Source organism: Lithobates pipiens, unplaced genomic scaffold, assembly GCF_037356315.1.
Source record: "Lithobates pipiens isolate NorthernLeopardFrog02 unplaced genomic scaffold, aLitPip1_a1.2 Scaffold_18, whole genome shotgun sequence".
Lineage (NCBI taxonomy): Eukaryota > Metazoa > Chordata > Amphibia > Anura > Ranidae > Lithobates > Lithobates pipiens.
Window position 1 is genome coordinate 12,705,196 of NW_027507758.1, and position 26,836 is coordinate 12,732,031.

The following is a 26,836-nucleotide window of genomic DNA, read 5'->3' on the forward strand; positions in this document are numbered from 1 at the left end:
AACGAATATTAGGAAATGAAAATGATTAACTTAACGAACCGAATCCGAAACCAAACACATTTTTCTATCATGACCATCTCTAGCCCCGCCTGTGCCCCAAAGTACCAAAGAATCCAGAAAGAAAAAGCTGGCTGCATGCCGTTAATATTCAACATCAATGTAACTTTATTGACCTGGACAGGCAGACACAGAATCCCCATCTGGGAGGCGGTCCCAAGCGTAGATCCTGTGTCTGCCTGTCTATATCAATAAAGTTACATAGATGTTGAATGTTAACAGAGGACTCAAGATTGTATAATAGATTTCAAGTCAAACTTCACTTTTCTTAAAAAACAGACCTCTCCCGCGTTTTATATTATTTTGCGAGGGTTTCGGTAAACATCTGTAGCAGATTCTTACCTACTTCTGCTCTGGCAGTACAGGATAGCAGGAATGAGAAAGCAAAACTAAAGTCGTAAAAATAAAACTGATAAAGCAGATAAGCTTTTATTGTAGAGCCAAAACAAAAAGTGGAGGATTTAAATTAAAAAAACTGCATAAAAACACGTGTATGCATGGAAGTATCCCATAAATCGTGAATAGTCCAGACGGAGGTGAAGCATCCAGGGATTTCCACCACCAGAGGTCAAATCATCTCCTGTGATACCCATCACCTTAACCACTTAAAAGTGGTGTTGCCACCCAAAAAAAAAAAAAGTGATTAAAACTCTTAAAAAAAATAAATAAAATAATAATAATAATTGGAAAATAAAAATATTTTTTTTTACTCACCTCTAAATGCCTGTTGCTAGGGGGTCCCTCGTAGTCTGCCTTCTTCCTTGCCCGGGCTGGTGACGTCACTTCCCCTCGCGCCGCACAGTCATCTGGGACCTGTCAAGTGTCCCAGATGACTGTGCGGCGTATCACGGCGCCCCCTGCGCAGCTCGCGCATGCGCAGTGGGAGCCCGGCTGTGAAGCCACAGCCGGGTGCCCACAGTACGAATGACTGCGCCGCGAGCGGAGCGGGAACGAGAGGGGGGGCTTCGTTCCCCCGCATCGATGGACCCTGGGGCAGGTAAGTGTCTGATTATTAAAAGTCAGCAGCTGCAGTATTTGTAGCTGCTGACTTTAAATTTTTTTTTATTATTTTTTTTAGGGGGCACCCCACTTTGACCAAAGACCAGAGCACTTTTTTGCAATTCGGCACTGCGTCACTTTAACTGACAATTGCGCGGTCGTGCGACGTGGCTCCCGAAAAAAAATTTTTTTCCCCCACTATTCGATCACCTCTATGGTTTTTATTTTTTACACTATAAACAAAAAAAAAAGAGCAGCAATTTTGAACAAAAAAAAAGCAATATTTTTTGCTTTTTGCTATAATAAATACCCAAAAATACGGTATATAAAAAAAAACATTTTTTTTCCTCAGTTTAGGCCGATACGTATTCTTCTACATTTTTTTTTTTTTTTTTACCAAAAATATCGCAATAAGTGTTTATTGATTGATTTGCGCAAAAGTTATAGCTTCTACAAAATAGGCGATAGTTTTATGGCATTTTTAGTTTTTTTTTTTTTTTTTACTAGTAATGGCGGCGATCAGTGATTTTTATCGTGACTGCGACATTATGGCGGACACATCCGACACTTTTGGCGCGATTTTGGGACCATTCACATTTATACAGCGATCAGTGCGATTAAAATTGCATTGATTACTGTGTAAATGTGACTGGCAGTGAAGGGGTCGACACTAGGTGGCGCTGTAGCGGTTGAGTGTGTCCTAGGTATGTGTTCTAACTGTAGGGGGGGTGGGCTAGCTGTGAAATATCACTGATCTCTGCTCCCAGCGATCACAGGGAGCAGAGATCAGTGACACTGTCGCTAGGCAGAAGGGGGAGATGCTTGTTTACATCGGCATCTCCCCGTTCTTCCTCTCTGTGAGACGATCGCGGGTATCCCCGCGGACATCGAGTCTGTGGGACCCGCGATCCGACTCACGGAGCTCCCGGCTGGTGCGCGCGTGCTGGGGCACAGCGGTAATTTCAAAAAGGGATGTACAGGTATGCCCATTTTCGCAGCCGTGCCATTCTGCTGACGTACATCGGTGTGCGCCGGTCGGGAACCGGTTAAATATAGGGTACGCTTACCAGATGTAATGGACCATCTATCTCTACAATGGTGAACCACGTTTGTGGGTACACATCAGCAGTGTAAGATGAGTGATATAATCCTCTATTGGCCAATGGAACCCGCAGGTGCAAACAGAAATCTGTCCAATAGTAGCAGGCTCTCGTTAAGATATCCCCTTTAGCCCTGACCATACAGAAATTTATAAATGGAAAGAGAACTCCAGAACGTTAAAACAACATGTGCCTTCTATAATACGTTTGCCGGCAAACTAATAGGAAATAGCACCCGCACTTCTGGGATTGGGTAGGACGCGATGGCGTCAGTGTGTAGCTCCGCCCGACATGTTTCGTCATATGCGACGTCTTCCGGGGCACGGGCGACGTGCTGAACCATCGCTATAAATTGAAGGGCCAAGCCTCGTTATCAGTCGGCAGCCATAAATAAGCAGAATCCAAGTGATGATCTCATCCACCCATATGATGGAACCAAGCCTCATTATCACTGAGCGGTCATGATGGATAAACAACAAATCTCGTTTTCAATACTAACAACATGAGGATCGTAATATATGTGGCCAGCCAATGTAATTAAGTAAAGAAAAACAAGCCTTGAGGTAGTTTCGAGACAAATATGGCCAAATCAGGCATATAGCACAATTTTTCCTGAATGTACACGGAGCCACACATGCACCTCTCAGCATACATTCTCGGCATGCCTTGGTGTTGGGATGAATTAAAGTGCAATTCCAGACTAGCTCTAAGCTTAAAACTGCCCCCCCCCCCCCTCCTAACTCCTATTCTAATTAACCTATAAAAGGAAAGTGCTTGTACTTACCTATTCTCAGGGTGTTCTGGTCACGTGATCGGCTCCCAGCAGCCGGCTTCAGGGGAAAGGAGAGAGCAGCGACAACGGATGGAGTGCCTGGGTGGTGACTCCCACAACATAAACTTACTATGTTGTCAGCTGTTGCTCCTCTCCCCTGAAGCTGGCCATGGGGGGGGGGGGGGCGATCAGGTGACTGGACTGGAGCGACCTGAGAATAGGCAAGTATACGCATCTTCCTTCTACAGGGGAGTTAAAATAGGAGTTAGGAGGGGGCTGGGGCGGCAGGTTTAAGTTTAGGTAAGCCATAGTTGATTCAATTTTCTTTTCTGCAACCATGTACATTTGCAGCCTTGATTTTATGTCTTGGCTCAGATAGAAAGGAAGGCTGACAGAAGCTTTACAGTGCTGAAATTCCTAAGACTGCTGAAGGAGAAGGGAGAGAATACCAGGGATAAAAGGCACTATTCTTGTAAGGTAGGCCATAGATTATGCAGAAGGAAAGAAAATAGCTTGATTCCCCTATGGGGGAATCCCTCACACAGCGCTATTGTGTTATGTCGCCGGGAGCCTTCCCGTCTGGCAGAACACAATAATTAGGGTTTGTGGCTATTGCCGCCAGCAGTAACCACATGTAAAAAAATAAGATAGGCACGTTGTACCCAAGAAAATAGATGGATCAACTTGGGTACAACCAGTCTGCCCATAGATGGATTGAATATCGGCCTGTCCCTGCTGCACCGGCCAAGATTCCTCGATCTGTGTCCGCCTTAATTTAGATCAAGACTGGAATTCCACTTTAACTCCTGTGCGTGTGAGCAGGCCAATCAAGATGGCTGAAGTCAGAAACCAATCAAGCCTCATGTCTCAGTCATCATCGCGGAAGCTGCACGTCACACGTTTTGCATGCCTTGCAAAATGACCACATTTCATGAAGTCTCCCCCTCTATCTTCTTTATCTGTTAGGTAGAAGATGACCTGTATTTTTGAGTCAGGCATCTGAGCAGCTCACCTCAGCTATCATGCGATTTGTGTCCCCCAAGAAGAGCAGATTGAGGGCCTCCTCCTCGGTATTGGCCTGGTGAAGTGACAAGTTCTTCAGATGGATGTTCTGGTCAGGATCCTCCATGATGGTCACTTTTCTAGACAGAGAAGAACATTGGATGTCAAGGAATAGAAAACAAAATTGACAAATTTCCAAGAGGAGGCTAAGGGTTTTGGATTAGGTGACTGGACTGGAGCGACCTGAGAATAGGTAAGTATACGCATATTCCTTCTAAAGGGGAGTTAGAATAGGAGTTAGGAGAGGGGCTGGGGTGGCAGGTTTAAGTTTAGGTAAGCCATAGTTGATTCAATTTTCTTTTCTGCAACCATGTACATTTGCAGCCTTGATTGTATGTCTTGGCTCAGATAGAGAGGAAGGCTGACAGAAGCTTTACAGTGCTGAAATTCCTAAGACTGCTGAAGGAGAAGGGAGAGAATATCAGGGATAAAAAGGCACTATTCTTGTAAAGTAGGCCATAGAGTATGCAGAAGGAAAGAAAATAGCTTGATTCCCCTATGGGGGAATCCCTCACACAGCACTATTGTATTATGTCTCCGGGAGCCTTCCCGTCTGGCAGAACACAATAATTAGGGTTTGTGGCTGTTGCCGCCAGCAGTAACCACATGTAAAAAAATAAGTGGTTTTGGAAAACAAGGGGTGCACACAAGAAGGAAGACACAACACCAAGTTTTGGCCAGAGCCTCGAACTGGGAAACCATGGCAAAGGCATCTCACCACTGGGACCTTCAAGAGATCTAAGCAAGCATACCAGCCATAACATATCACTTTGATGAGGACCTTTATTAAAGAGGATTTGCCAGGACAGAATACGGGAACTGCTGTTGATGAGGTGCACACTCTGGGTCACATATTCTTTATATTTATAATTGAACAGCCTTGTCTCAGTCAGTACCTTCCCAAATACAGCATCTGAGGTCAACACAGTCCCAGAGCAAAGGACAGGTAGGGGGATCCAGAGAGCTGTGTCTGTTTCCACCCGACGATGTGGAAATGGTGGTGGTGTAACAACGTTTGGACACTGGGCTGGCTACTCTCCCACACTAGAGGCTGCAACCATCAACTGCGGACAAGCATACCTGAAGGCTGACGGTTATTAAAGCGGAAATTACCCATAACAGTTTGATAACAACTAATGTTCTTTAACAAAAGAACATACATTTCACATTAATAATCATGCTACCAAAAATAGTGTTGTAAATTTCCTCCAGCATTGCTCCTGCTTCTTTGAGGCTGGGGGTCGCCATTTTGTTGAAGCTCAAAGCAGTCACTAGAAGTTTGTTCGTTTTTATTTGTTTTTGCTTGACGCAGGGAATGCCCAGAGGCTCTGTACTGTACTCGTTTTCTACTTTTGAAAATAAATAAAAAGAATTTATTAAAAAAAAAAACTATATGTCGGTTTAAATTAATATATCTACATTTCCACCCTTAAAGTGGTTGTAAACCCTTACAACCAACTTTGACCTACAGGTAAGCCTAGATTAAGGCTTACCTGTAGGTCCAAGAAATATCTCCTAAACCTATACGGTTTAGGAGATATTTACCCGAAGACAGCCACCGCTGTCTACGGCGCATGCGCTGTAGACAGCGGCGCGCAGGCGCATTGGGGCAGGCCGCAGATCGTGGCGAAATGCCGCGAGTGTCGGCTCCCGTGCGCATGCGCGGGAGTGACGTCATCGCGGCTCCGGCGAATCACAGCGCCGGAGCAGCGAGAACCGGAAGTCCCTCCGGGATACATGGCAGCGGAGGACCGCTTCGGGGGCTTTGTTCTCAGGTAAGTTATTCATAATGAGCTAGTATGCTATGCATACTAGCTCATTATGCCTTTGCCTTACAGGGTGTGCTTTTAAAAAAAAATTTGCCTTTACTTCCTCTTTAATTGCATGCTGTCTTGGCTCAGATAGAGAGGAAGGCTGTCGGTTCAAAACCCAACCAAGGCACTAACTGCATGTTCCTCCTATTACTCGGGCTTCCTCCCACACTCCAAAGAAATGCTGGCAGGTTAATTGGATCTTGTCTAAATTGGCCCCACTATGTGTATGTATAAATGTTAGGGACCTTAGATTGTGTTCTTGAAATTTTTTCAGATAGGCAACAGGAGGAACAGGGGAAGCTGAGTTGGATCACTGCAAGTAGGAGTAGGGGGAAGCAGAGCTGCTGGATCACTGCTAGGAGGAGGAGCAGGGGAAGCTGAGCGAGCTGGATCACTGCAAGTAGGAGTAGGGCAAGCGGAGCTGCTGGATCACATCTGCCAGCAGAGCCTCACCTGCCATGAACATAAAAAAAAAAAATACTCAAGCTTGGAGCTGAAGTCATACCCCACCACTGGTCAAAATTTGGGGCTCCTGCCACCTATAGTTTCGGAGATACGGGGCATCTTGCACAGCCTGACAGGAGCCACATGCCAGTTTTAATACAAGCCGGCACACTCTGTTTTCAGCAGACTGAGAGGATGAGCTCACAGTGCCTCTTCCTCACTTCTTGTCAGAGGCACTGAGCTCAATGGACAGCTTGGAGCCTTGGACCAATGGTAAAGCACCATTGGAACAAGCTGTCCAATAAAAATGCTGCACGTTACCAGTTTAGAGTTACAGAGGAGGTCTAGTGCTAGAATTATTGCTCTCGCTCTAACGATGGTGGTGTATGTAACCTGTGTGTATCCGGGCTCTGACACTAGCCAGTGCCTCACCAGCCACTCACCTCACCATACGTCCCTGGTACTGAGATGTAATAAAAAGGAGGAAAAAAGGATCAAAATGTAAAAAAACAAAACAAAATATCTATTTAGGGTTTATATCTACTTTACATACTTTATGTGTAACTACTTGAATGCCCGCAGCCTGGCTACAGTTTCCCATTAACCACAATGTAACTGCACAATAAAAACGGCTACCACCACTTCCCAGCAGTACAAATCGGTGAACCCCTGCGGACATTATTATTGCTGGCGCAGGCTTCCTTCTGTCCTCACATATCATGCGTTCGAGTGCTGAAAATATCTGTGGTCATTACATCTGTTCTGTAGCCCGGCTCTTCCAGATAGATATCAGGTTTCTACATAAACAATGATTCGGCCAAGTGAGATGGCAGCTAGTAATTTCCTCTATTTTTATGTTCGTACGGTGGGAATCGATCGAAGGAGCAATCTGAAAAAAAAAAAAAAAACTGCCGGCTCTGTATCTCGCCTGGAGGCAGATGGATGTATTTACAGCAGGTGGTTGGTGTTGCTTTATCTCATAAATATACGTTCGGCTGAGCGCTGGGGTTTGAGGCTTCCACAGACACAGCTGTTATCGAGAGCGCAGACGATAAACACTACATGGGCGAACGCTGACCGTACTGATTGTTTCCAGAATACAAAAAGCATGGAAATTACACAAAACAATCCAGAATGGTATAAAGACTCTTAAGCTGGCCATACAGGTATCGAAATATGGCCGTTTCAGCAGGAACCGGATGAATATCGACCCATCTATAGGCAGGCTGGTTGTACTGAAGTTGACCGATAACCAGCCTGTCAGGTTATCGGTTATGAGGCTGTTAGGTAGGTTGTATTTGGCGCCATAATTTCGAAAAGCAACCCTGGTGGCAGCTGGGCATTAAAGACCACCTTTCCTGCCCCTCATATATGCATTATATGGTCAAAATGTGCTTTACTTGGGACTTGGCAGTTTGCGATGGTAAAGCCAGCTGTGTAAACGAGACCCGTGGCTTCAGTAGTGCATGTATCACTGTGGTCACCTGCACTGCTAGTGTCAGGACCCATATCCGAACCTGCAACCTCTGTTGTGTCTGGCAGTATCTCTTCTTGCTGAGATGCTGGACAGCTCCCTGGACAAATCCTTGGACAACCTTGCCTTGAACTTTGCCATGCCTTTGCACTTCCTGTTTGCCAGATTATTATGCTCTCTCCAGCCAACATCTCATTGATGTCACTACTGCTGTAGTCCTTATCTCCACTACCACTCGTTGCCAACCTTTGGTTTGTTCCTGGACTAAGTTCCTGCTTGATCCCAACCTGCCACCACTTGTTGGCAACCTTTGGCTTGTTTACGGACTACACTTCTGCTTGATCCCTACCTGCTATGGCAAGCCACTTGGCTCCCTTGTCAGCAGCACTGATGCTCTTCTTACCAGTCCCTCTGATTGTGTTGCCCAGCTCCTCTGGTTCACTTGGCTATCTTAGCCTTTAGTGGCAGTGCCTTGGTGCATGGCCCACTCCTGGCCTCTGGATAGGGGTTCTCCATAGGCTTATACCTCAGTTGAAGTCCCATAGGATGAAACGCGTCGGGTTATTGCCTGCTAAGCTCCACACATTGCACCTGTTTTATGAATCTTTTGCGAAAGCATTTCATTGTATGCATCCTAAACGATGTTTGTACTTTTTTTATTATTAAATCCATACGTTGTTTGATCTACGCCATGGGGAAGCTTCCTTTTTTCTTTTATGATCATCATTTTTCCACTGATGGAGGAAATCCTTAAAGATATTGCACAGATCAGGAGATTGTGGTCATGTTGCCGTTTCCAGTTTTACCTGTCCACCACATTGCTGAGATTGTGTGTTCGTGCCCTGAGATCTGAGTTTCCACCTACGCATGTTTGACCCACCGCCGCTGGAGTGTGTGTCCACGTCTTATGGTAAGAGTACCTACCCCTCCCCCGGGTGGTGGATGCACAGTCCTGGGTGTTTTGGGAACACTGGAATCATACCACTTATGTTTTTGAGGTCTATCAACATCTGATACTCATGTCACCATGGGCTATTCCAAGAGGAGTACATCATGACATTCACCATTGATGGGCTTTATATTGTGTCACTATGTGTTAAAGTTGATTTAATCTTTCACTGATATAAACTAAATACCAAAATTATGTGTTGTATGTGTTTTTATTTTACCACTTTGCTCTCAAGGTGTCACTTGAGTACTTGGTGCCACTTGATTTATGCCATTATTGATTGCACTGGATGTATAGTTAGTGAACATCTCATACAATTTAAACACTTCCAGTGTTTTTGTTATTAGCACTTTCCGCATTCTAGCACAATTGCTGTTGTGCATGTTCTTTTATTCCTCAGTTTACACCTGGGGTATATATTTATTTGTAGCACCGTACTTTGATATCACATGTTCTCCTGACACCCTGATAGGAGCCCATCTGACTCCTGGGACAAGACCTCCTGCCTCCTGGCTGGGGCACCTCTGACCCCAGGGTGAGACCTTCTGTCTCTTGGCTCCTGGCTGGGGCTCTTCTCACCCCTGGGTTAGACCACCAATCTCCAATATGGGAGTTGTCTCCAAAGTGGGAGCCCTGAGCTATCATCAGGCTTGAGTATGATGACCTTGCACACCTATGTACTCACACAGGCTGCAGGCACCCAGTAAAATCTGTACACTATCTTAGCCTTTAGCTGCAGCACCCTGCTACACAGCCCACTCCTGGCCTCTGGATATGAGTTCCGCTAACACCGTGATAGCAGCCCACCTAACTTATGGGACGAGACTTCCTGTCTCCTGACTGGTGCGCCTTTGACCTCTGGTTGAGTCCCCCTGTCTCTTGACTCTTGGCTGGGGCCCCTCTGACCCCTGGCTGAGACCTCCTGTCTCTCGACTCTTGGCTGGTGCATTTCTGACCCTGGTTGAGACCTCCTGTCTCTCGACTCTTGGCTGGTGCATCTCCGACCCCTGGTTGAGACCTCCTGTCTCTCGACTCTTGGCTGGTGCATCTCTGACCCCTGGTTGAGACATCCTGTGTCTTGACTCTTGGCTGGTGCATCTCTGACCCCTGGTTGAGACCTCCTGTCTCTCGACTCTTGGCTGGTGCATCTCTGACCCCTGGTTGAGACCTCCTGTCTCTTGACTCTTGGCTGGTGCATCTCTGACCCCTGGTTGAGACATCCTGTGTCTTGACTCTTGGCTGGTGCATCTCTGACCCCTGGTTGAGACCTCCTGTCTCTCGACTCTTGGCTGGTGCGTCTCTGACCCCTGGTTGAGACCTCCTGTCTCTTGACTCTTGGCTGGTGCATCTCTGACCCCTGGTTGAGACCTCCTGTCTCTCGACTCTTGGCTGGTGCATCTCTGACCCCTGGTTGAGACCTCCCATCTCTCGACTCTTGGCTGGTGCATCTCTGACCCCTGGTTGAGACCTCCTGTCTCTTGACTCTTGGCTGGTGCATCTCTGACCCCTGGTTGAGACCTCCTGTCTCTCAACTCTTGGCTGGTGCGTCTCTGACCCCTGGTTGAGACCTTCTGTCTTTTGACTCTTGGCTGGTGCATCTCTGACCCCTGGTTGAGACCTCCTGTCTCTCGACTCTTGGCTGGTTCATCTCTGACCCCTGGTTGAGACCTCCTGTCTCTCGACTCTTGGCTGGTGCGTCTCTGACCCCTGGCTGAGACCCCCTGTCTCTCGACTCTTGGCTGGTGTGTCTCTGACCGCTGGTTGAGAGCTCCTGTCTCTCGACTCTTGGCTGGTGCGTCTCTGACCCCTAGTTGAGACCTCCTGTCTCTTGACTCTTAGCTGGGGGCACCTCTGACACCTGGTTGAGACCTCCCGTCTCTTGACTCTTAGCTGGGGGCACCTCTGACATCCGGTTGAGACCTCCTGTCTCTGAACTCTTGGCTGGGGCACCTTTGACCACTGGTTGAGACCTCTCGTCTCTTGACTCTTGGCTGGGGAACCTCTGACCCCTGGTTGAGGCCTCCTCAGGATTGAGTATATAAGGACCATGCACACCTAAGTAGCCACGCAGGCTGCAGGCACCCAAAAAAATCTGGACACAGTATTGAAAGTTCCGTCCTACCCAAGACACTTGGGAACCTTCAAGCTTCAGGCCCCAATCCAAGTTCATAAAATTCAGAAAAAGCCAAAACCACAGCTTTCTCTGCTCAGAAACAATTGTCTGTAACCTCTCATTAAGCCTTAATGTGAATCCTGTCATTTCCTCTTTTATTATTACAGTAGCTGGGGCTCGCACCCTCACAGTGGCTGGGGCTCGCACCCTCACAGTGGCTGGGGCTCGCACCCTCACAGTGGCTGGGGCTCGCACCCTCACAGTGGCTGGGGCTCGCACCCTCACAGTTGCTGGGGCTCGCACCCTCACAGTGGCTGGGGCTCGCACCCTCACAGTGGCTATACTAGCCCTGCATCAGTTGGTGTCACATGTCAATTTTAATTTTTTTTGTCCACTTTAATGGCAGGTCCACTTTAAAATGGTTTCTTCATATCACCAGCGTTATCCAGCTGTGAAGTGTCTGCAGCATCCCCCCAGGTGGACATAACGGTGGGGGGGGGGGGCAATGTTCAATCCAATGGAATGATGAATTGATGGGTTTGCTGTTGCCACCGGCACCAAGTATATTGTGACGACGGCCCCCCGATGGGCCAATAAATACATACAATTTCTATAATGGGACAATTAGAGACTTTGCAATAATTGCTGTCTGCTGCTTTTAAACAGAGAGTGTGTCATAGTGGAGGAAAAATACGTTTTCAGAAAGTGCTGATAAATATAGGACGAGATGGCTCTGTCTGTAATTTTCTGCACTCTCCACATTATTACCAGTAACAGGATACTTGTGGAGGCAGATTTCATCTCACAGACCGGCTGTGCTTTATAAAGACCTGGGTGCGTGCTACCGCTGGACGCTGTATAGACGGCCCCCCCCTGGATACATTCCATGTCTACTACATACCCCATGTGAAAAAAAGACAACCGGAGCATTAGAGTGTAAGCTCCTCTGGTACAGAAACTGACGAGACTGGCTCAGTGTTCTCTGTACAGCACTGCGGTATATGTCAGAGCTATATAAAATAACCCATTCATGATAATTGACATCTTCCAGTAAATAATAAGGAAATTGTGAATTCAGAAAGGTGGGTGATGAAAGCTGCAGAAAGACATATACAGGTATACAGTAGGACTCGGTGCTCCATAACATTAATATCTGGGAAGGGATGAAAGGTTTAGTGAATGTGAATTAGAAAGCGCCTCCGTGTGAAAGTGAGTGACTGTGGGCGGGGGGTATTAGAGTGCAAGCTCCTCTGGACAGAGTGGTTCTCCATGGGCATCTGAGGACCAATAGCTGTCCTGATTTATCATGCAGTGATGTGACTTCGGTGAACATTCTTGTCTGCAGCACGCTATATTTGGTGGTGTTCCGCGCTCACAGGCGGCTCTGGCGGCTCTGGCGGCTGATTCCATATGACAGCCATGTGAAAAGTAATGAGTGTTTTCTTTTTATTCGGTTATCCGGCGCTTTTCTCAATGGTCTCTGTAGGAGCTTGTTCAGCTCGCCGTAATGAGCGCAACGTCTGCAATTCTCATTACTGGAGACGATAAACTCCGGTGGGGAATCTCCGTCACTAAGCACCGCGGAATTTCCTCTGATGGCGGGATTTATGAGGCGCTGCGAGGACAGGACATATAATAATGCAGTCCCTGCTACTGGATATCAAGGGACTAGAATGGTGGGCCGGCTCACTGAGCTGTGGATAGGATCTGCAAGAAAAAATGATCTGCTCCTCATCGTCCAATCATAGCACTATCACCATCAAATCACCCAATCACGGCACTGTCACCACCAAATCATCCAATCACGGCACTGTCACCACCAAATCATCCAATCACGGCACTGTCACCACCAAATCATCCAATCACGGCACTGTCACCACCAAATCACCCAATCATGGCACTGTAACCACCAAATCACCCAATCACGGCACTGTCATCACCAAATCACCCAATGACTGCACTGTCACCACTAAATCACCCAATCACGGCGCTGTCACCACCAAATCACCCAATCATGGCACTGTCACCACCAAATCACCCAATCATGGCACTGTCATCACCAAATCACCCAATCACGGCACTGTCATCACCAAATCACCCAATCACGGCACTGTCATCACCAAATCACCCAATGACTGCACTGTCACCACCAAATCACCCAATCATGGCACTGTCACCACCAAATCACCCAATCACGGCGCTGTCACCACCAAACCACCCAATCATGGCACTGTCACCACCAAATCACCCAATCACGACGCTGTCACCACCAAATCACCCAATCATGGCACTGTCACCACCAAATCACCCAATGACTGCACTGTCACCACCAAATCACCCAATGACTGCACTGTCACCACCAAATCACCCAATCACGGCACTGTCATCACCAAATCACCCAATCACGGCACTGTCATCACCAAATCACCCAATGACTGCACTGTCACCACTAAATCACCCAATCATGGCGCTGTCACCACCAAATCACCCAATCATGGCACTGTCACCACCAAATCACCCAATCATGGCACTGTCACCACCAAATCACCCAATCATGGCACTGTCACCACCAAATCACCCAATCACGACGCTGTCACCACCAAATCACCAAATCATGGCACTGTCACCACCAAATCACCCAATCACGGCACTGTCATCACCAAATCACCCAATCACGGCACTGTCATCACCAAATCACCCAATGACTGCACTGTCACCACTAAATCACCCAATCATGGCGCTGTCACCACCAAATCACCCAATCACGGCGCTGTCACCACCAAATCACCCAATCATGGCACTGTCACCACCAAATCACCCAATCACGGCGCTGTCACCACCAAATCACCCAATCACGGCACTGTTATCACCAAATCACCCAATCACGGCACTGTCATCACCAAATCACCCAATGACTGCACTGTCACCACTAAATCACCCAATCACGGCGCTGTCACCACCAAATCACCCAATCATGGCACTGTCACCACCAAATCACCCAATCACGGCGCTGTCACCACCAAATCACCCAATCACGGCACTGTCACCACCAAATCACCCAATCACGGCACTGTCACCACTAAATCACCCAATCACTGCACTGTCACCACCAAATCACCCAATTATGGCATTGTCACCACCAACTCACCCAATCACGGCACTGTCACCACCAAATCATCCAATCATGGCACTCTCACCACCAAATCATCTAATCAGGGCACTCTCACCACCAAATCACCCACCCAATCACGGCACTCTCACTACCAAATCACCCAATGACTGCACTGTCACCACTAAATCACCCAATCATGGCGCTGTCACCACCAAATCACCCAATCACGGCGCTGTCACCACCAAATCACCCAATCACGGCACTGTCACCACCAAATCACCCAATGACTGCACTGTCACCACTAAATCACCCAATCACTGCACTGTCACCACCAAATCACCAAATTATGGCATTGTCACCACCAACTCACCCAATCACGGCACTGTCACCACCAAATCATCCAATCATGGCACTCTCACCACCAAATCATCTAATCAGGGCACTCTCACCACCAAATCACCCAATCATGGCACTGTCACCACCAAATCACCCAATCACGGCGCTGTCACCACCAAATCACCCAATCACGGCGCTGTCACCACCAAATCACCCAATCATGGCACTGTCACCACCAAATCACCCAATCACGGCGCTGTCACCACCAAATCACCCAATCACGGCACTGTTATCACCAAATCACCCAATCACGGCACTGTCATCACCAAATCACCCAATGACTGCACTGTCACCACTAAATCACCCAATCACGGCGCTGTCACCACCAAATCACCCAATCATGGCACTGTCACCACCAAATCACCCAATCATGGCACTGTCATCACCAAATCACCCAATCACGGCACTGTCATCACCAAATCACCCAATCACGTTACTGTCATCACCAAATCACCCAATGACTGCACTGTCACCACCAAATCACCCAATGACGGCACTGTCACCACCAAATCACCCAATCACGGCGCTGTCACCACCAAACCACCCAATCATGGCACTGTCACCACCAAATCACCCAATCACGACGCTGTCACCACCAAATCACCCAATCATGGCACTGTCACCACCAAATCACCCAATGACTGCACTGTCACCACCAAATCACCCAATGACTGCACTGTCACCACCAAATCACCCAATCACGGCACTGTCATCACCAAATCACCCAATCACGGCACTGTCATCACCAAATCACCCAATGACTGCACTGTCACCACTAAATCACCCAATCATGGCGCTGTCACCACCAAATCACCCAATCATGGCACTGTCACCACCAAATCACCCAATCATGGCACTGTCACCACCAAATCACCCAATCATGGCACTGTCACCACCAAATCACCCAATCATGGCACTGTCACCACCAAATCACCCAATCACGACGCTGTCACCACCAAATCACCCAATCATGGCACTGTCATCACCAAATCACCCAATGACTGCACTGTCATCACCAAATCACCCAATGACTGCACTGTCACCACTAAATCACCCAATCATGGCGCTGTCACCACCAAATCACCCAATCACGGCGCTGTCACCACCAAATCACCCAATCATGGCACTGTCACCACCAAATCACCCAATCACGGCGCTGTCACCACCAAATCACCCAATCACGGCACTGTTATCACCAAATCACCCAATCACGGCACTGTCATCACCAAATCACCCAATGACTGCACTGTCACCACTAAATCACCCAATCACGGCGCTGTCACCACCAAATCACCCAATCATGGCACTGTCACCACCAAATCACCCAATCACGGCGCTGTCACCACCAAATCACCCAATCACGGCACTGTCACCACCAAATCACCCAATCACGGCACTGTCACCACTAAATCACCCAATCACTGCACTGTCACCACCAAATCACCCAATTATGGCATTGTCACCACCAACTCACCCAATCACGGCACTGTCACCACCAAATCATCCAATCATGGCACTCTCACCACCAAATCATCTAATCAGGGCACTCTCACCACCAAATCACCCACCCAATCACGGCACTCTCACTACCAAATCACCCAATGACTGCACTGTCACCACTAAATCACCCAATCATGGCGCTGTCACCACCAAATCACCCAATCACGGCGCTGTCACCACCAAATCACCCAATCACGGCACTGTCACCACCAAATCACCCAATGACTGCACTGTCACCACTAAATCACCCAATCACTGCACTGTCACCACCAAATCACCAAATTATGGCATTGTCACCACCAACTCACCCAATCACGGCACTGTCACCACCAAATCATCCAATCATGGCACTCTCACCACCAAATCATCTAATCAGGGCACTCTCACCACCAAATCACCCAATCATGGCACTGTCACCACCAAATCACCCAATCACGGCGCTGTCACCACCAAATCACCCAATCACGGCGCTGTCACCACCAAATCACCCAATCATGGCACTGTCACCACCAAATCACCCAATCACGGCGCTGTCACCACCAAATCACCCAATCACGGCACTGTTATCACCAAATCACCCAATCACGGCACTGTCATCACCAAATCACCCAATGACTGCACTGTCACCACTAAATCACCCAATCACGGCGCTGTCACCACCAAATCACCCAATCATGGCACTGTCACCACCAAATCACCCAATCACGGCGCTGTCACCACCAAATCACCCAATCACGGCACTGTCACCACCAAATCACCCAATCACGGCACTGTCACCACTAAATCACCCAATCACTGCACTGTCACCACCAAATCACCCAATTATGGCATTGTCACCACCAACTCACCCAATCACGGCACTGTCACCACCAAATCATCCAATCATGGCACTCTCACCACCAAATCATCTAATCAGGGCACTCTCACCACCAAATCACCCACCCAATCACGGCACTCTCACTACCAAATCACCCAATCATGGCACTGTCACCACCAAATCCTCCAATCCCAGCACTGTCACCACCAAATCACCCAATCATGGCACTGTCACCACCAAATCATCCAATCATAGTTCAGTTAACATAAAATCATCCAATCATGGCACTATCAGCTCTATACTGTTCAGTTACAGCACTGTCAGCATCACCCTGTCCACTCATGGCACTGTGAGCTCTCTACTGTCCAATCATGGCACTGTCAGCATCACACTGTCCAAGCGTATCGCTTTCACCTCTACACTGTCCAATCATGGCTCTGCTCTCTGCACCATCTATTTACATCATGATGATGTCACTGCTACTTTTACAAGGTAATATCTTGGTTTGAAAAGGCATTTGAAACAAAAAATTTGATCAATATCCTTTGTGGCTATTGAGGAATCGATTTAAATGAAAGTTTGTGTGCCCGGAGTTCAGCCTTAAACTGGAATTTTGTGCCATGAAATAAAAATGGGTGAACAGGCAGGATTTCTAATAGAGAAGAGACATGCTCTGCCGAAGCTGACGGAACTCCTGCACATACACTGGAGTGACATCATCTCAGCCCGCCCAATGATAGCGGCCAGTGATCGACACCCCCTGGAAGTCGGCTGCCTAAAGTTTAAAAAGCATGGAGAAGATTGTGGAGACTTACGGGAGATCTTCCAGCTTGGAGGCCTCGTGTCTGGGGTCGAGCAGATCGTAGCCGCACTCGTTGTAGATCTCCAGGTAGGAGATGTGGAGGGTGTACACTTTACTGCTGTCATGATTGGAGGAAGAGGATACAATGAGGAGCCGGAGAGTAAGATCTGTACAGAAATGTTCCAATACTGCTTTGCAGGGATAAGAAACAGAGAGATTGTGATTTGTCAACACTGAGCTCTGTGCTGTGATGGACACAGCCGATCAGCAGGTCCTGGCCCTGAAACATTGGCCGGGACTTGCTGCCAGACTCCCACTGTATACAATCATAGCAGGTGCAGGTGTGCGCACCCTAAACCCAGAAGTAGGCAGCGGCGTACGGGTATGTTACTTTGCCTACATCGACCACATTGCATTACATGGCAGGAGGAAAGGGGTTAAAGTGGATTGTAAAGGTAGAAGGTGCATTCTATGCATTAAAGCGGAGCTCCACCCTAAAGTGGAACTTCCGCTCATTGGAACCCTCCCCCAATTGGCACCTTTCAGGGGGAGGGGGGTGCAGATACCTGTACAGTACAGGTATCTGCACCCACTTCCGGCATAGATATCCGCCGAATTTGCGGATATTTACGCCACTTCCCGCGGGTCCCCCCGCTGTCTGCTGGGAAACACACGGATCACAGAGACAGCGGGGACCATCCTTATTGCGCAGCGCAACTCGCGCATGCGCAGTAGGGAACCGGGAAATGAAGCCGAAAGGCTCCACGTCCTGATTCCCATACCCAAGATGGCGGCGGCAGCACCCGAGAGACGATCGAGAGATCGGCTTCAGGTGCCGACATCGCGGGCGCGCTGGGCGGGTAAGTGTCCTTATTTTAAAAGTCAACAGCTGCAGTATTTGTAGCTGCTGGCTTTTAAAAAAAAAAAAAAAAAAAAACGGCGGACTCCCGCTTTAAAATTGTAGTAAAGTTTTAAAATTCTTCTGTGTGCAGCAGCCCCCCACCCCAGCCCCCCTAATACTTACGTAAGCCACCTCTCTATCCAGCAATGCCCACGAGTCCCTCGGCCGTACTGAGACTCTCCCTCCTGATTGGCTAAGACACAGCAGCGGCGCCACTGGCTCCCGCTTCTGTCAATCAAAGTCAGCTGGACGTGGCTCTGTGTCTGAATGGACACAGGGAGCTGTGACACGGCTCGGGTGCCCCCCATAGAGAGCTGCTTACTGTGGGGGGAGGGGGGACTCAACAGGAGAGAGGGGCTAAGAGAGCCAAAAGAGGGACCTGGGAAGAGGGGGATCAGGGCTGCTCTGTGCAAAACCAACTACACAGCGCCCCAGTGTGAAAGGGGTAAGTGAACTTATCCTTTTATTCTTTAAAGCAGGAGTCCGCCGGGACTCCGCGTTTTTTTTTTTTTTTAAAGCCAGCAGCTACAAATACTGCAGCTGCTGACTTTTAAAATAGTGACACTTACCTGTCCAGCGCGCCCGTGATGTCGGCACCCGAAGCCGATCTCTAGATCGTCTGTCGGGTGCTGCCGCCGCCATCTTGGGTATGGGAATCAGGAAATGGAGCCTTTCGGCTTCATTTCCCGGTTCCCTACTGCGCATGCGCGAGCCGCGCTGCGCAATAAGGACGGTCCCCGCTGCCTCTGGGATCTGTGTGTTTCGCAGCAGGCAGCGGGGCACTTGCGGAAAGGGGCGTAATCTACGCCCCTTTCCGCAGAGAGCTATCCCGGAAGTGGGTGCAAATACCTGTACTGTACAGGTATCTGCACCCACCTCCCCCCTGAAAGGTGCCAATTGTGGCGCCGGAGGGGGGGAGGGTTCCGATGAGCGGAAGGTCCACTTTTAGGGTGGACCTCCGCTTTAACGTTACCTGATCCAGTGTAATACCCACTATAGCCACTGTATGGGTTGCCTCCATCTATTTCATGTATATAAAAGAGATTCCCAAGAGACTCTCATTGTTCTACAGCTGTATTTGTGGTTATAATCTGTATTATAGGACTTTTCATATACTCGCTGTGGATGGGAACTTTCATCTACTTTTATACTTTTGTTCAATACACTTTGGAAACTGAGCCTAGCTCTGAGGAAGGGGGTGAGCCCCCGAAAACCCGTTAGCTGTACCCTGTGTTCTGTGTATGTCCATGCATTGTTTTTATGGCCTTTTGTCAGTTGCATTTTGTGAGTACCCACTTTTATATAAAACATTTAAAAAGAAAAAGTCAAATTGATAACCCCTCGATAATAATGAAAGCTTGTTTTTACCTTCTGGAACTCCTCGAATATATAGGAGAGGGTCCTGGGGATGATTCCTCTGTCACCGTAACGCTCGGCTCCTCCGGTAATCGTGAAGGTTTTGCCGCTGCCGGTCTGCCCGTAGGCGAATATGGTGCCATTGTAGCCGGTCAGGACACTGCAAAGATGAAGAAGGAATTGAGATCTCGATGGCACAACACTAGATCTGTGGATTCAATTTAGGGTACAGTGAGCAGAACGTTTATAATAACAGCGAAGCTGGAACGTTTCTTGGAGAGTATTGACAGTTCTGGCTCTACTTACTGCCGGGAATCACTCTTTACAAGGGAAGACCTGAACTCCGAGATCAATAAATAATTGTATAAACCCATTCATCATGTGTATTCTTCCTGAATCTCGGTGTGATTACTATACAGATCGGGGAGATATTTCTTCCAGATCTGGGAAGTAATCCAGTGTGAGACTTCCTGTAATAAAGACCAATCACTGCTGCCCTCTCTCCTTGTGCAGGGGGACTGGTCTGGTCTCCGCCCCCTCCTGTAATTTTCTATAGTAGGTAGGTCTAATGAACCCCTCCCACAGCTCTGCTCTCTCTCTCTTTGGGTAGGGGGACTGACTGGTCTCGTCTCCGCCCCCTCATGTAGTTTTCTACAGTCAGCCTGTAGTGGGTGGAGCCTGCTGAGCCCCTCCCATAGCTCTGTTTTCTCTCCTTGTGCAGGGGGACTGGCCTTGTCTCCGCCCCCTCCTGTTGTTTTCTACAGTGGGTGGGACCTGCTGTGTCCCTCCCATAGCTCTGCCCTCTCTCCTTGTGCAGGGTGACTGGTCTTGTTCTTACCCCCCCCCGCCATTTTTTTTATAGTAGGTGGTGGCTAATGGCCCCCTCCCACAGCTCAGCTCTCCCTCTCTCTGTGCAGGGTGACTGGTCTTGTCTCCACCCTCTCCTGTAGTTTTGTACAGTGGGTGGAGCCTGTTGGGCCCCTCCCAGAGCTCTGCTCTCTCACCTTGGATAGGGGTACTGGTCTGGTCTCCGCCCCTCCTGTCGTTTTCTACAGTCAGCTGGTAGTGGGTGGAGCCAGCCTGAACCCCTCCCACAGCTCTGCTATCTCTCTCCCTGTGCAGGGTGACTAGTCTAGCCTCCGCCCCCTCCTCTAGTTTTCTACAGTGGGTGGAGCCTGCTGGAGCCCCTCCCACAGCTCTGCTCTCTCTCCTTGGGTAGTGGGACTTGTCTTGACTCAGCCCCTCCCGTAATTTTCTACAGTCAGTCAGTAGTGGGTGGAGTCTGCTGAGCCCCTCCCACGGCTCTGCTCTCTCTCCTTGTGCACGGGGACTGGTCTCGTCTCTGCCCCCTCCTGTCGTTTTCTACAGTGGGTGGGACCTGCTGTGTCCCTCCCATAGCTCTGCCCTCTCTCCTTGTGCAGGGTGGCTGGTCTTGTTCTTACCCCCCCCCCCCGCCATTTTTTTATAGTAGGTGGTGGCTAATGGCCCCCTCTCACAGCTCAGCTCTCCCTCTCTCTGTGCAGGGTGACTGGTCTTGTCTCCACCCTCTCCTGTAGTTTTGTACAGTGGGTGGAGCCTGTTGGGCCCCTCCCAGAGCTCTGCTCACTCACCTTGGATAGGGGTACTGGTCTGGTCTCCGCCCCTCCTGTCGTTTTCTACAGTCAGCTGGTAGTGGGTGGAGTCTACTGAGCCCCTCCTACAGCTCTGCTCGCTCTCCTTGGGTAGGGGGACTGGTCTCGTCTCCGCCCCTCCTCCTGTCATTTTCTACAGTGGGTGGAGCCAGCCTGAACCCCTCCCACAGCTCTGCTATCTCTCTCCCTGTGCAGGGTGACTAGTCTAGCCTCCGCCCCCTCCTCTAATTTTCTACAGTGGGTGGAGCCTGCTGGAGCCCCTCCCACAGCTCTGCTCTCTCTCCTTGGATAGTGGGACTAGTCTTGACTCAGCCCCTCCCATAATTTTCTACAGTCAGTCAGTAGTGGGTGGAGTCTGCTGAGCCCCTCCCACGGCTCTGCTCTCTCTCCTTGTGCACGGGGACTGGTCTCGTCTCTGCCCCCTAATGTAGTTTTCTACAGTGGGTGGAGCCTGCTGGAACCCCTCCCACAGCTCTGCTCTCTCTCCTTGTGCAGGAGGGGGACTGGCCTGTCTCCGCCCCCTCCTGTCATTTTCTACAGTGGGTGGAGCCTGCTGTGTCCCTCCCACAGCTCTGCCCTCTCTCCTTGTGCAGGGTGACTGGTCTTGTTCCTACCCCCCCCTGCCATTTTTGTTTATAGTAGGTGGTGGCTAATGGCCCCCTCCTACAGCTCAGCTCTCCCTCTCTCTGTGCAGGGTGACTGGTCTCGTCTCCACCCTCTCCTGTAGTTTTGTACAGTGGGTGGAGCCTGTTGGGCCCCTCCCAGAGCTCTGCTCTCTCACCTTGGGTAGGGGGACTGGTCTGGTCTCCGCCCCTCCTGTAGTTTTCTACAGTCAGCTGGTAGTGGGTGGAGTCTACTGAGCCCCTCGCACAGCTCTGCTCGCTTTTCTTGGGTAGGGGGACTGGTCTTGTCTCCACCCCTCCACCTGTAGTTTTCTACAGTGGGTGGAGCCTGCTGGAACCCCTCCCACAGCTCTACTCTCTCCTTGGGTAGTGGGACTAATCTTGACTCAGCCCCTCCTGTAGTTTTCCGGTAGTGGGTGGAGCCTGCTGTGTCCCTCCCACAGCTCTGCCCTCTCTCCTTGTGGAGGGTGACTGATCTTGTTCCTGCCCCCTCCTGTCGTTTTTTATAGTAGGTGGCGGCTAATGGGCCCCTCCCACAGCTCTGCTCTCCCTGTGCAGGGTGACTGGTCTTGTCTCCGCCCTCTCCTGTGGTTTTGTACAGTGGGTGGAGCCTGCTGAAACCCCTCCCACAGCTCTGCTCTCTCTCCTTGGGTAGGGGGGCTAGTCTTGTCTCTGCCCCTCCTGTAGTTTTCTACAGTCAGCCAGTAGTGGGTGGAGTCTGCTGAGCCCCTCCCACGGCTCTGCTCTCTCTCTCCTTGTGCAAGGGGAATGGTCTAGTCTCTGCCCCCTCCTGTCTTTTTTTTTTTATAGTAGGTGGGGGCTAATGGGCTCCTCCCACATCTCAGCTCTCCCTCTCTCTGTGCAGGGTGACTGGTCTTGTCTCCACCCTCTTCTGTAGTTTTATACAGTGGGTGGAGCCTGCTGGAACCCCTCCCACAGCCCTGCTCTCTCTCTCTCTCTCTCTTCTTGTGCAGGGAGGCTGGTTTTGTCTCCGCCCACTCCTGTCATTTTATATAGTAGGTGGGGTCTAACTTGCCCCTCTCACAGCTCTGCGCTCTGCACAGGCCATGCACAACACAGTGATGATGTCACTGCTACTTTTACAAGGTAATATCTGGGGCTGTAAAACCATCTGGTGCACACAAAGTGAATTTATATTATTTGTGGATATTGAGGAATATATTGCAATGAAAGTTTTGTGCCCGGAGTTCGGCTTTAACATTTGAGGATAGAGATATAGGAGCTGCCATGGCAGAGGGTTGGAGGTCACCTTGTAGTCGCTAACTTGTCAACTACCTGTTGTCACAAGATGTCTCCCGGCTCCTAAGTGTGCAGAGTGGGAGGTCAGGCAATGATACATGAAGATCAGGTTTATCAAAATTATTTTGAAATTTGCAAAATACATTTTTGAGATAGAAATAGATATATAATTTTTTTTATTTATTTTTTTTCGTTATAGCAAATCTGTTTTTTGGGAGTAAATGGGATTGGCTGGGAAGGAAAGCACTAGATGATGCTGGTGATTTGCTGCAGCTTCTAATGCACATTGTGAGAAGCTCACAGTGTGCGGTGAAATCAGAGGAAGCCATTCCAGTCCAGGAGAGGAGACGGTACAACTGTGCAAGACCAAAGGGGATGTGGGGGATGGGGATGGGGATGGGGATGGGGAGGGGATGGGGGGGGGGGGCTGGAGTTCTGCTTTATCCCGTTAACAAAAAAAGTAATTTTTGATTTTATGGGAGGAAAATAAATTTAACTTAAAAAGGAAACAAGGCAGCACATGTCACAGAAGAAGGGGGGGGGGGGGGGGGGGGGTATTTTGGTATTTTAGGCGTTTGTTCTTCTAGCGCACAGAGTGACATCACAGACCACTTGACTTTTTCTGGGTATTTTTAGATCTATATTTTTGTTTGAGTCTAAATTAACTGGAACTAAATGGAGGAAAAAAAGATATTTCAGCGGAATAAATTACAGGAGACGGCGGGTCAGCGAGTGCGGCCCAGCTGTGATCTCCACGAGACGCAAGACGAGAGGACGGCGCTCTACACCATACACTTCTATCTATGGACGTCCCCCTAAAGAGGTCCGGTCACCAACCCCAACACTGCCCGGGAAAGCAAAGAAGAACGAAGGGCGAAGGGCGAAGGGTGAAAGGCGAAGGGCGAATGATAAAGTATTTTAAATGGTTACTGGCAACTTTTTTTTTTTCCTTTTTTTTTTAAATTGCTAGTGTTTTTGAACTTGTCAACCAGTGACTCCGGGTGTTCTCCAGTGTCTCCAAGCACCCCCCCCCCCAGTGCACCCCATATCATGTAATGTCTCCAAGTGCACCCCGTGTCTCCGAGCACCCTTCCCCCTATATCAGCTAGTCTACTGACATGATAATATGTGTCTCGGTGTTTCCAAGTTCCCCTGTGCACCCAGGTTTCTCCCAGCACCCCCCCCCCCCCCAACAGTGCACAGCATTCATCTAGTGACTTTATGTGTACCCCAACAATCTCCAACAATCCAAACTCAACCCCCCCCCCCCCCCCAGAGTACTTCATGTCATATTCTGGCTTCAAGTGTCTCCCAGCATCTTCAGGGACCCCCCCCCCCCAGTGCATACCATTCATCTAGTGACTCCAAGTACACCCCGTGTCTCTACACATCCCCCCCCCCCGCACCCCCCACACACACACAATGTCATCTTGCAACTCCAAGTGTCTGCCTGTGCCTTCAAGCACCCCTCAGTGCACCCCATGTCATCTAGTGACCCCAAGTGTCCCCCCATGTCTTCAAGCACCCCTCAGTGCACCCCATGTCATCTAGTGACCCCAAGTGTCCCCCCATGCCTTCAAGCACCCCTCAGTGCACCCCATGTCATCTAGCAACTCCAAGCAACCCCCAGTGCTCCCGATGTCATCTAATGATTCCAAGTGTCCCTCCGTGTCTTCAAGCACCCCTCAGTGTACCCCATGTCATCTAGTGACCCCAAGTGTCCCCCTCTGTCTTGAAGCACCCCTCAGTGCACCCCATGTCATCTAGCGACTCCAAGCACCCCCCCCCCCCCCGAGTGCACCCCATGTCATCTAATGATTCCAAGTGTCCCTCCGTGTCTTCAAGCACCCCTCAGTGTACCCCATGTCATCTAGTGACCCCAAGTGTCCCCCTCTGTCTTGAAGCACCCCCCAGTGCACCCCATGTCATCTAGCGACTCCAAGTGTCCTCCTGTGTCTCTAAGCACCCCCCCCCCCCCAATCACACACAATGTTATCTGGCGACTCCAACTGTCCTCCTGTGTCTTCCGGCACCCCTCAGTGCACCCCATGTCATTTAGTGAATCCAAGTGCACCCGAGTGTCCCTAAGCACCCTCCAGCACACACAATGTCATCTAGTGATTCCAAGTGTCCCCCTGTGACTTAAAGCACCCCCCCCCCCAGTGCACACCAATGTCATCTAATGACTTCAAGTTCCCCCTGTACACCAGGGTGTCTCCAAACACCACCCCCAAGTGCACACCATTCATCTAGTGATGTTTTTTGAACTTGTCAACCAGTGGCTCCAGGTGTTCTCCAGTGTCTCCAAGCACCCCCCCCCCCCATGTCATCTAATGTCTCCAAGTGCACCTCGTGTCTCCAAGCACCCTTTCCCCCATATCAGCTAGTCTACTGACATGATAATATGTGTCTCCAAGTTCCCCTATGCACCCAGGTGTCTCTCAGCGCCCCCCTCCCCCCCGCCAACAGTGCACAGCATTCATTTAGTGACTTTAAGTGCACCCCAATGGTCTCCAAGAATCTAAACTCAACCACCCCCCAGTCTACTTTATGTCATCTGCTGGCTTTGAGTGCCCCCCAGAGTCTTCAAGTACCCCCCCATGCACACCATTCATCTAATGACTCCAAGTGCACCCCGCGTCTCTACGCACCCCCCCCCCCCTCACGCGCACACAATGTCATCTTGCAACGCCAAGTGTCTGCCTGTGCTTTCAAGCACCCCTCAGTGCACCCCATGTCATCTAGTGACCCCCTGTGTCTTCAAGCACCCCCAGTGCACCCCATGTCATCTAGTGACCCCAAGTGTCCCGTGTCTTCAAGCACCCTCAGTGCACCCCATGTCATCTAGTGACCCCCTGTGTCTTCAAGCACCCACAGTGCACCCCATGTCATCTAGTGACCCCCTGTGTCTTCAAGCACCCCCAGTGCACCCCATGTCATCTAGTGACTCCAAGTGTCCCCCTGTGTCTTCAAGCACCCCAGTGCACCCCATGTCATCTAGTGACCCCAAGTGTCCCCCTTTGTGTTCAATCACCCCCCAGTGCACCCCATGTCATTTAGTGACTCCAAGCACCCCCCTGTGTCTCCAAGCACCCCTCCTTCCCCCAGCACACACAATGTCATCTAGAGATTTCAAGTGCCCCCCTGTGACTCCAAGCACCCCCCAGTGCACCCCATGTCATCTAGCGACTCCAAGTGTCCTCCTGTGTCTCTAAGCACACCCCCCCAATCACACACAATGTTATGTGTGGGGTGACACTTGGGGTGGTCACTAGATGACATGGGGTGCACCCCATGTCATTTAGTGACTCCAAGTGCACCCAAGTGTCTCTAAGCACCCCCCAGCTCACACAATGTCATCTAGTGATTCCAAGTGTCCCCCTGTGACTTCAATCACCCCCCACCCCCCTCCAATGCACACCAATGTCATCTAATGACTTCAAGTGCCCCCTGTACACCAGGGTGTCTCCGAACACCACCCCCAAGTGCACACCATTCATCTAGTGATTTGAAGTGTGCCCTGGTGTCTCCAGTGCTCTCCCATGAGCCTTCCTGTTACCCGTGTCTCAAAGCAACCTCCGATATGTTCTGACAACATCTGGACAGTCCCTTTCTCAGTCTCAGTGAATAGAGGTCCCTGTCCATGACAACTGG

General features: G+C 49.7%; 1 protein-coding gene across 1 annotated transcript in view; it reads right to left on the reverse strand.

Annotated features, from left to right (window-relative positions):
• KIF6 (kinesin family member 6) overlaps positions 1 to 26,836 on the reverse strand; it is a 389,098-nt gene that overhangs the window by 318,426 nt on the left and 43,836 nt on the right. Inside the window, 4 exon segments of the mRNA XM_077485383.1 lie at positions 3,941 to 4,070; positions 17,425 to 17,529; positions 18,768 to 18,772; positions 19,681 to 19,828. Coding sequence (XP_077341509.1) covers positions 3,941 to 4,070; positions 17,425 to 17,529; positions 18,768 to 18,772; positions 19,681 to 19,828 — 388 coding nt within the window.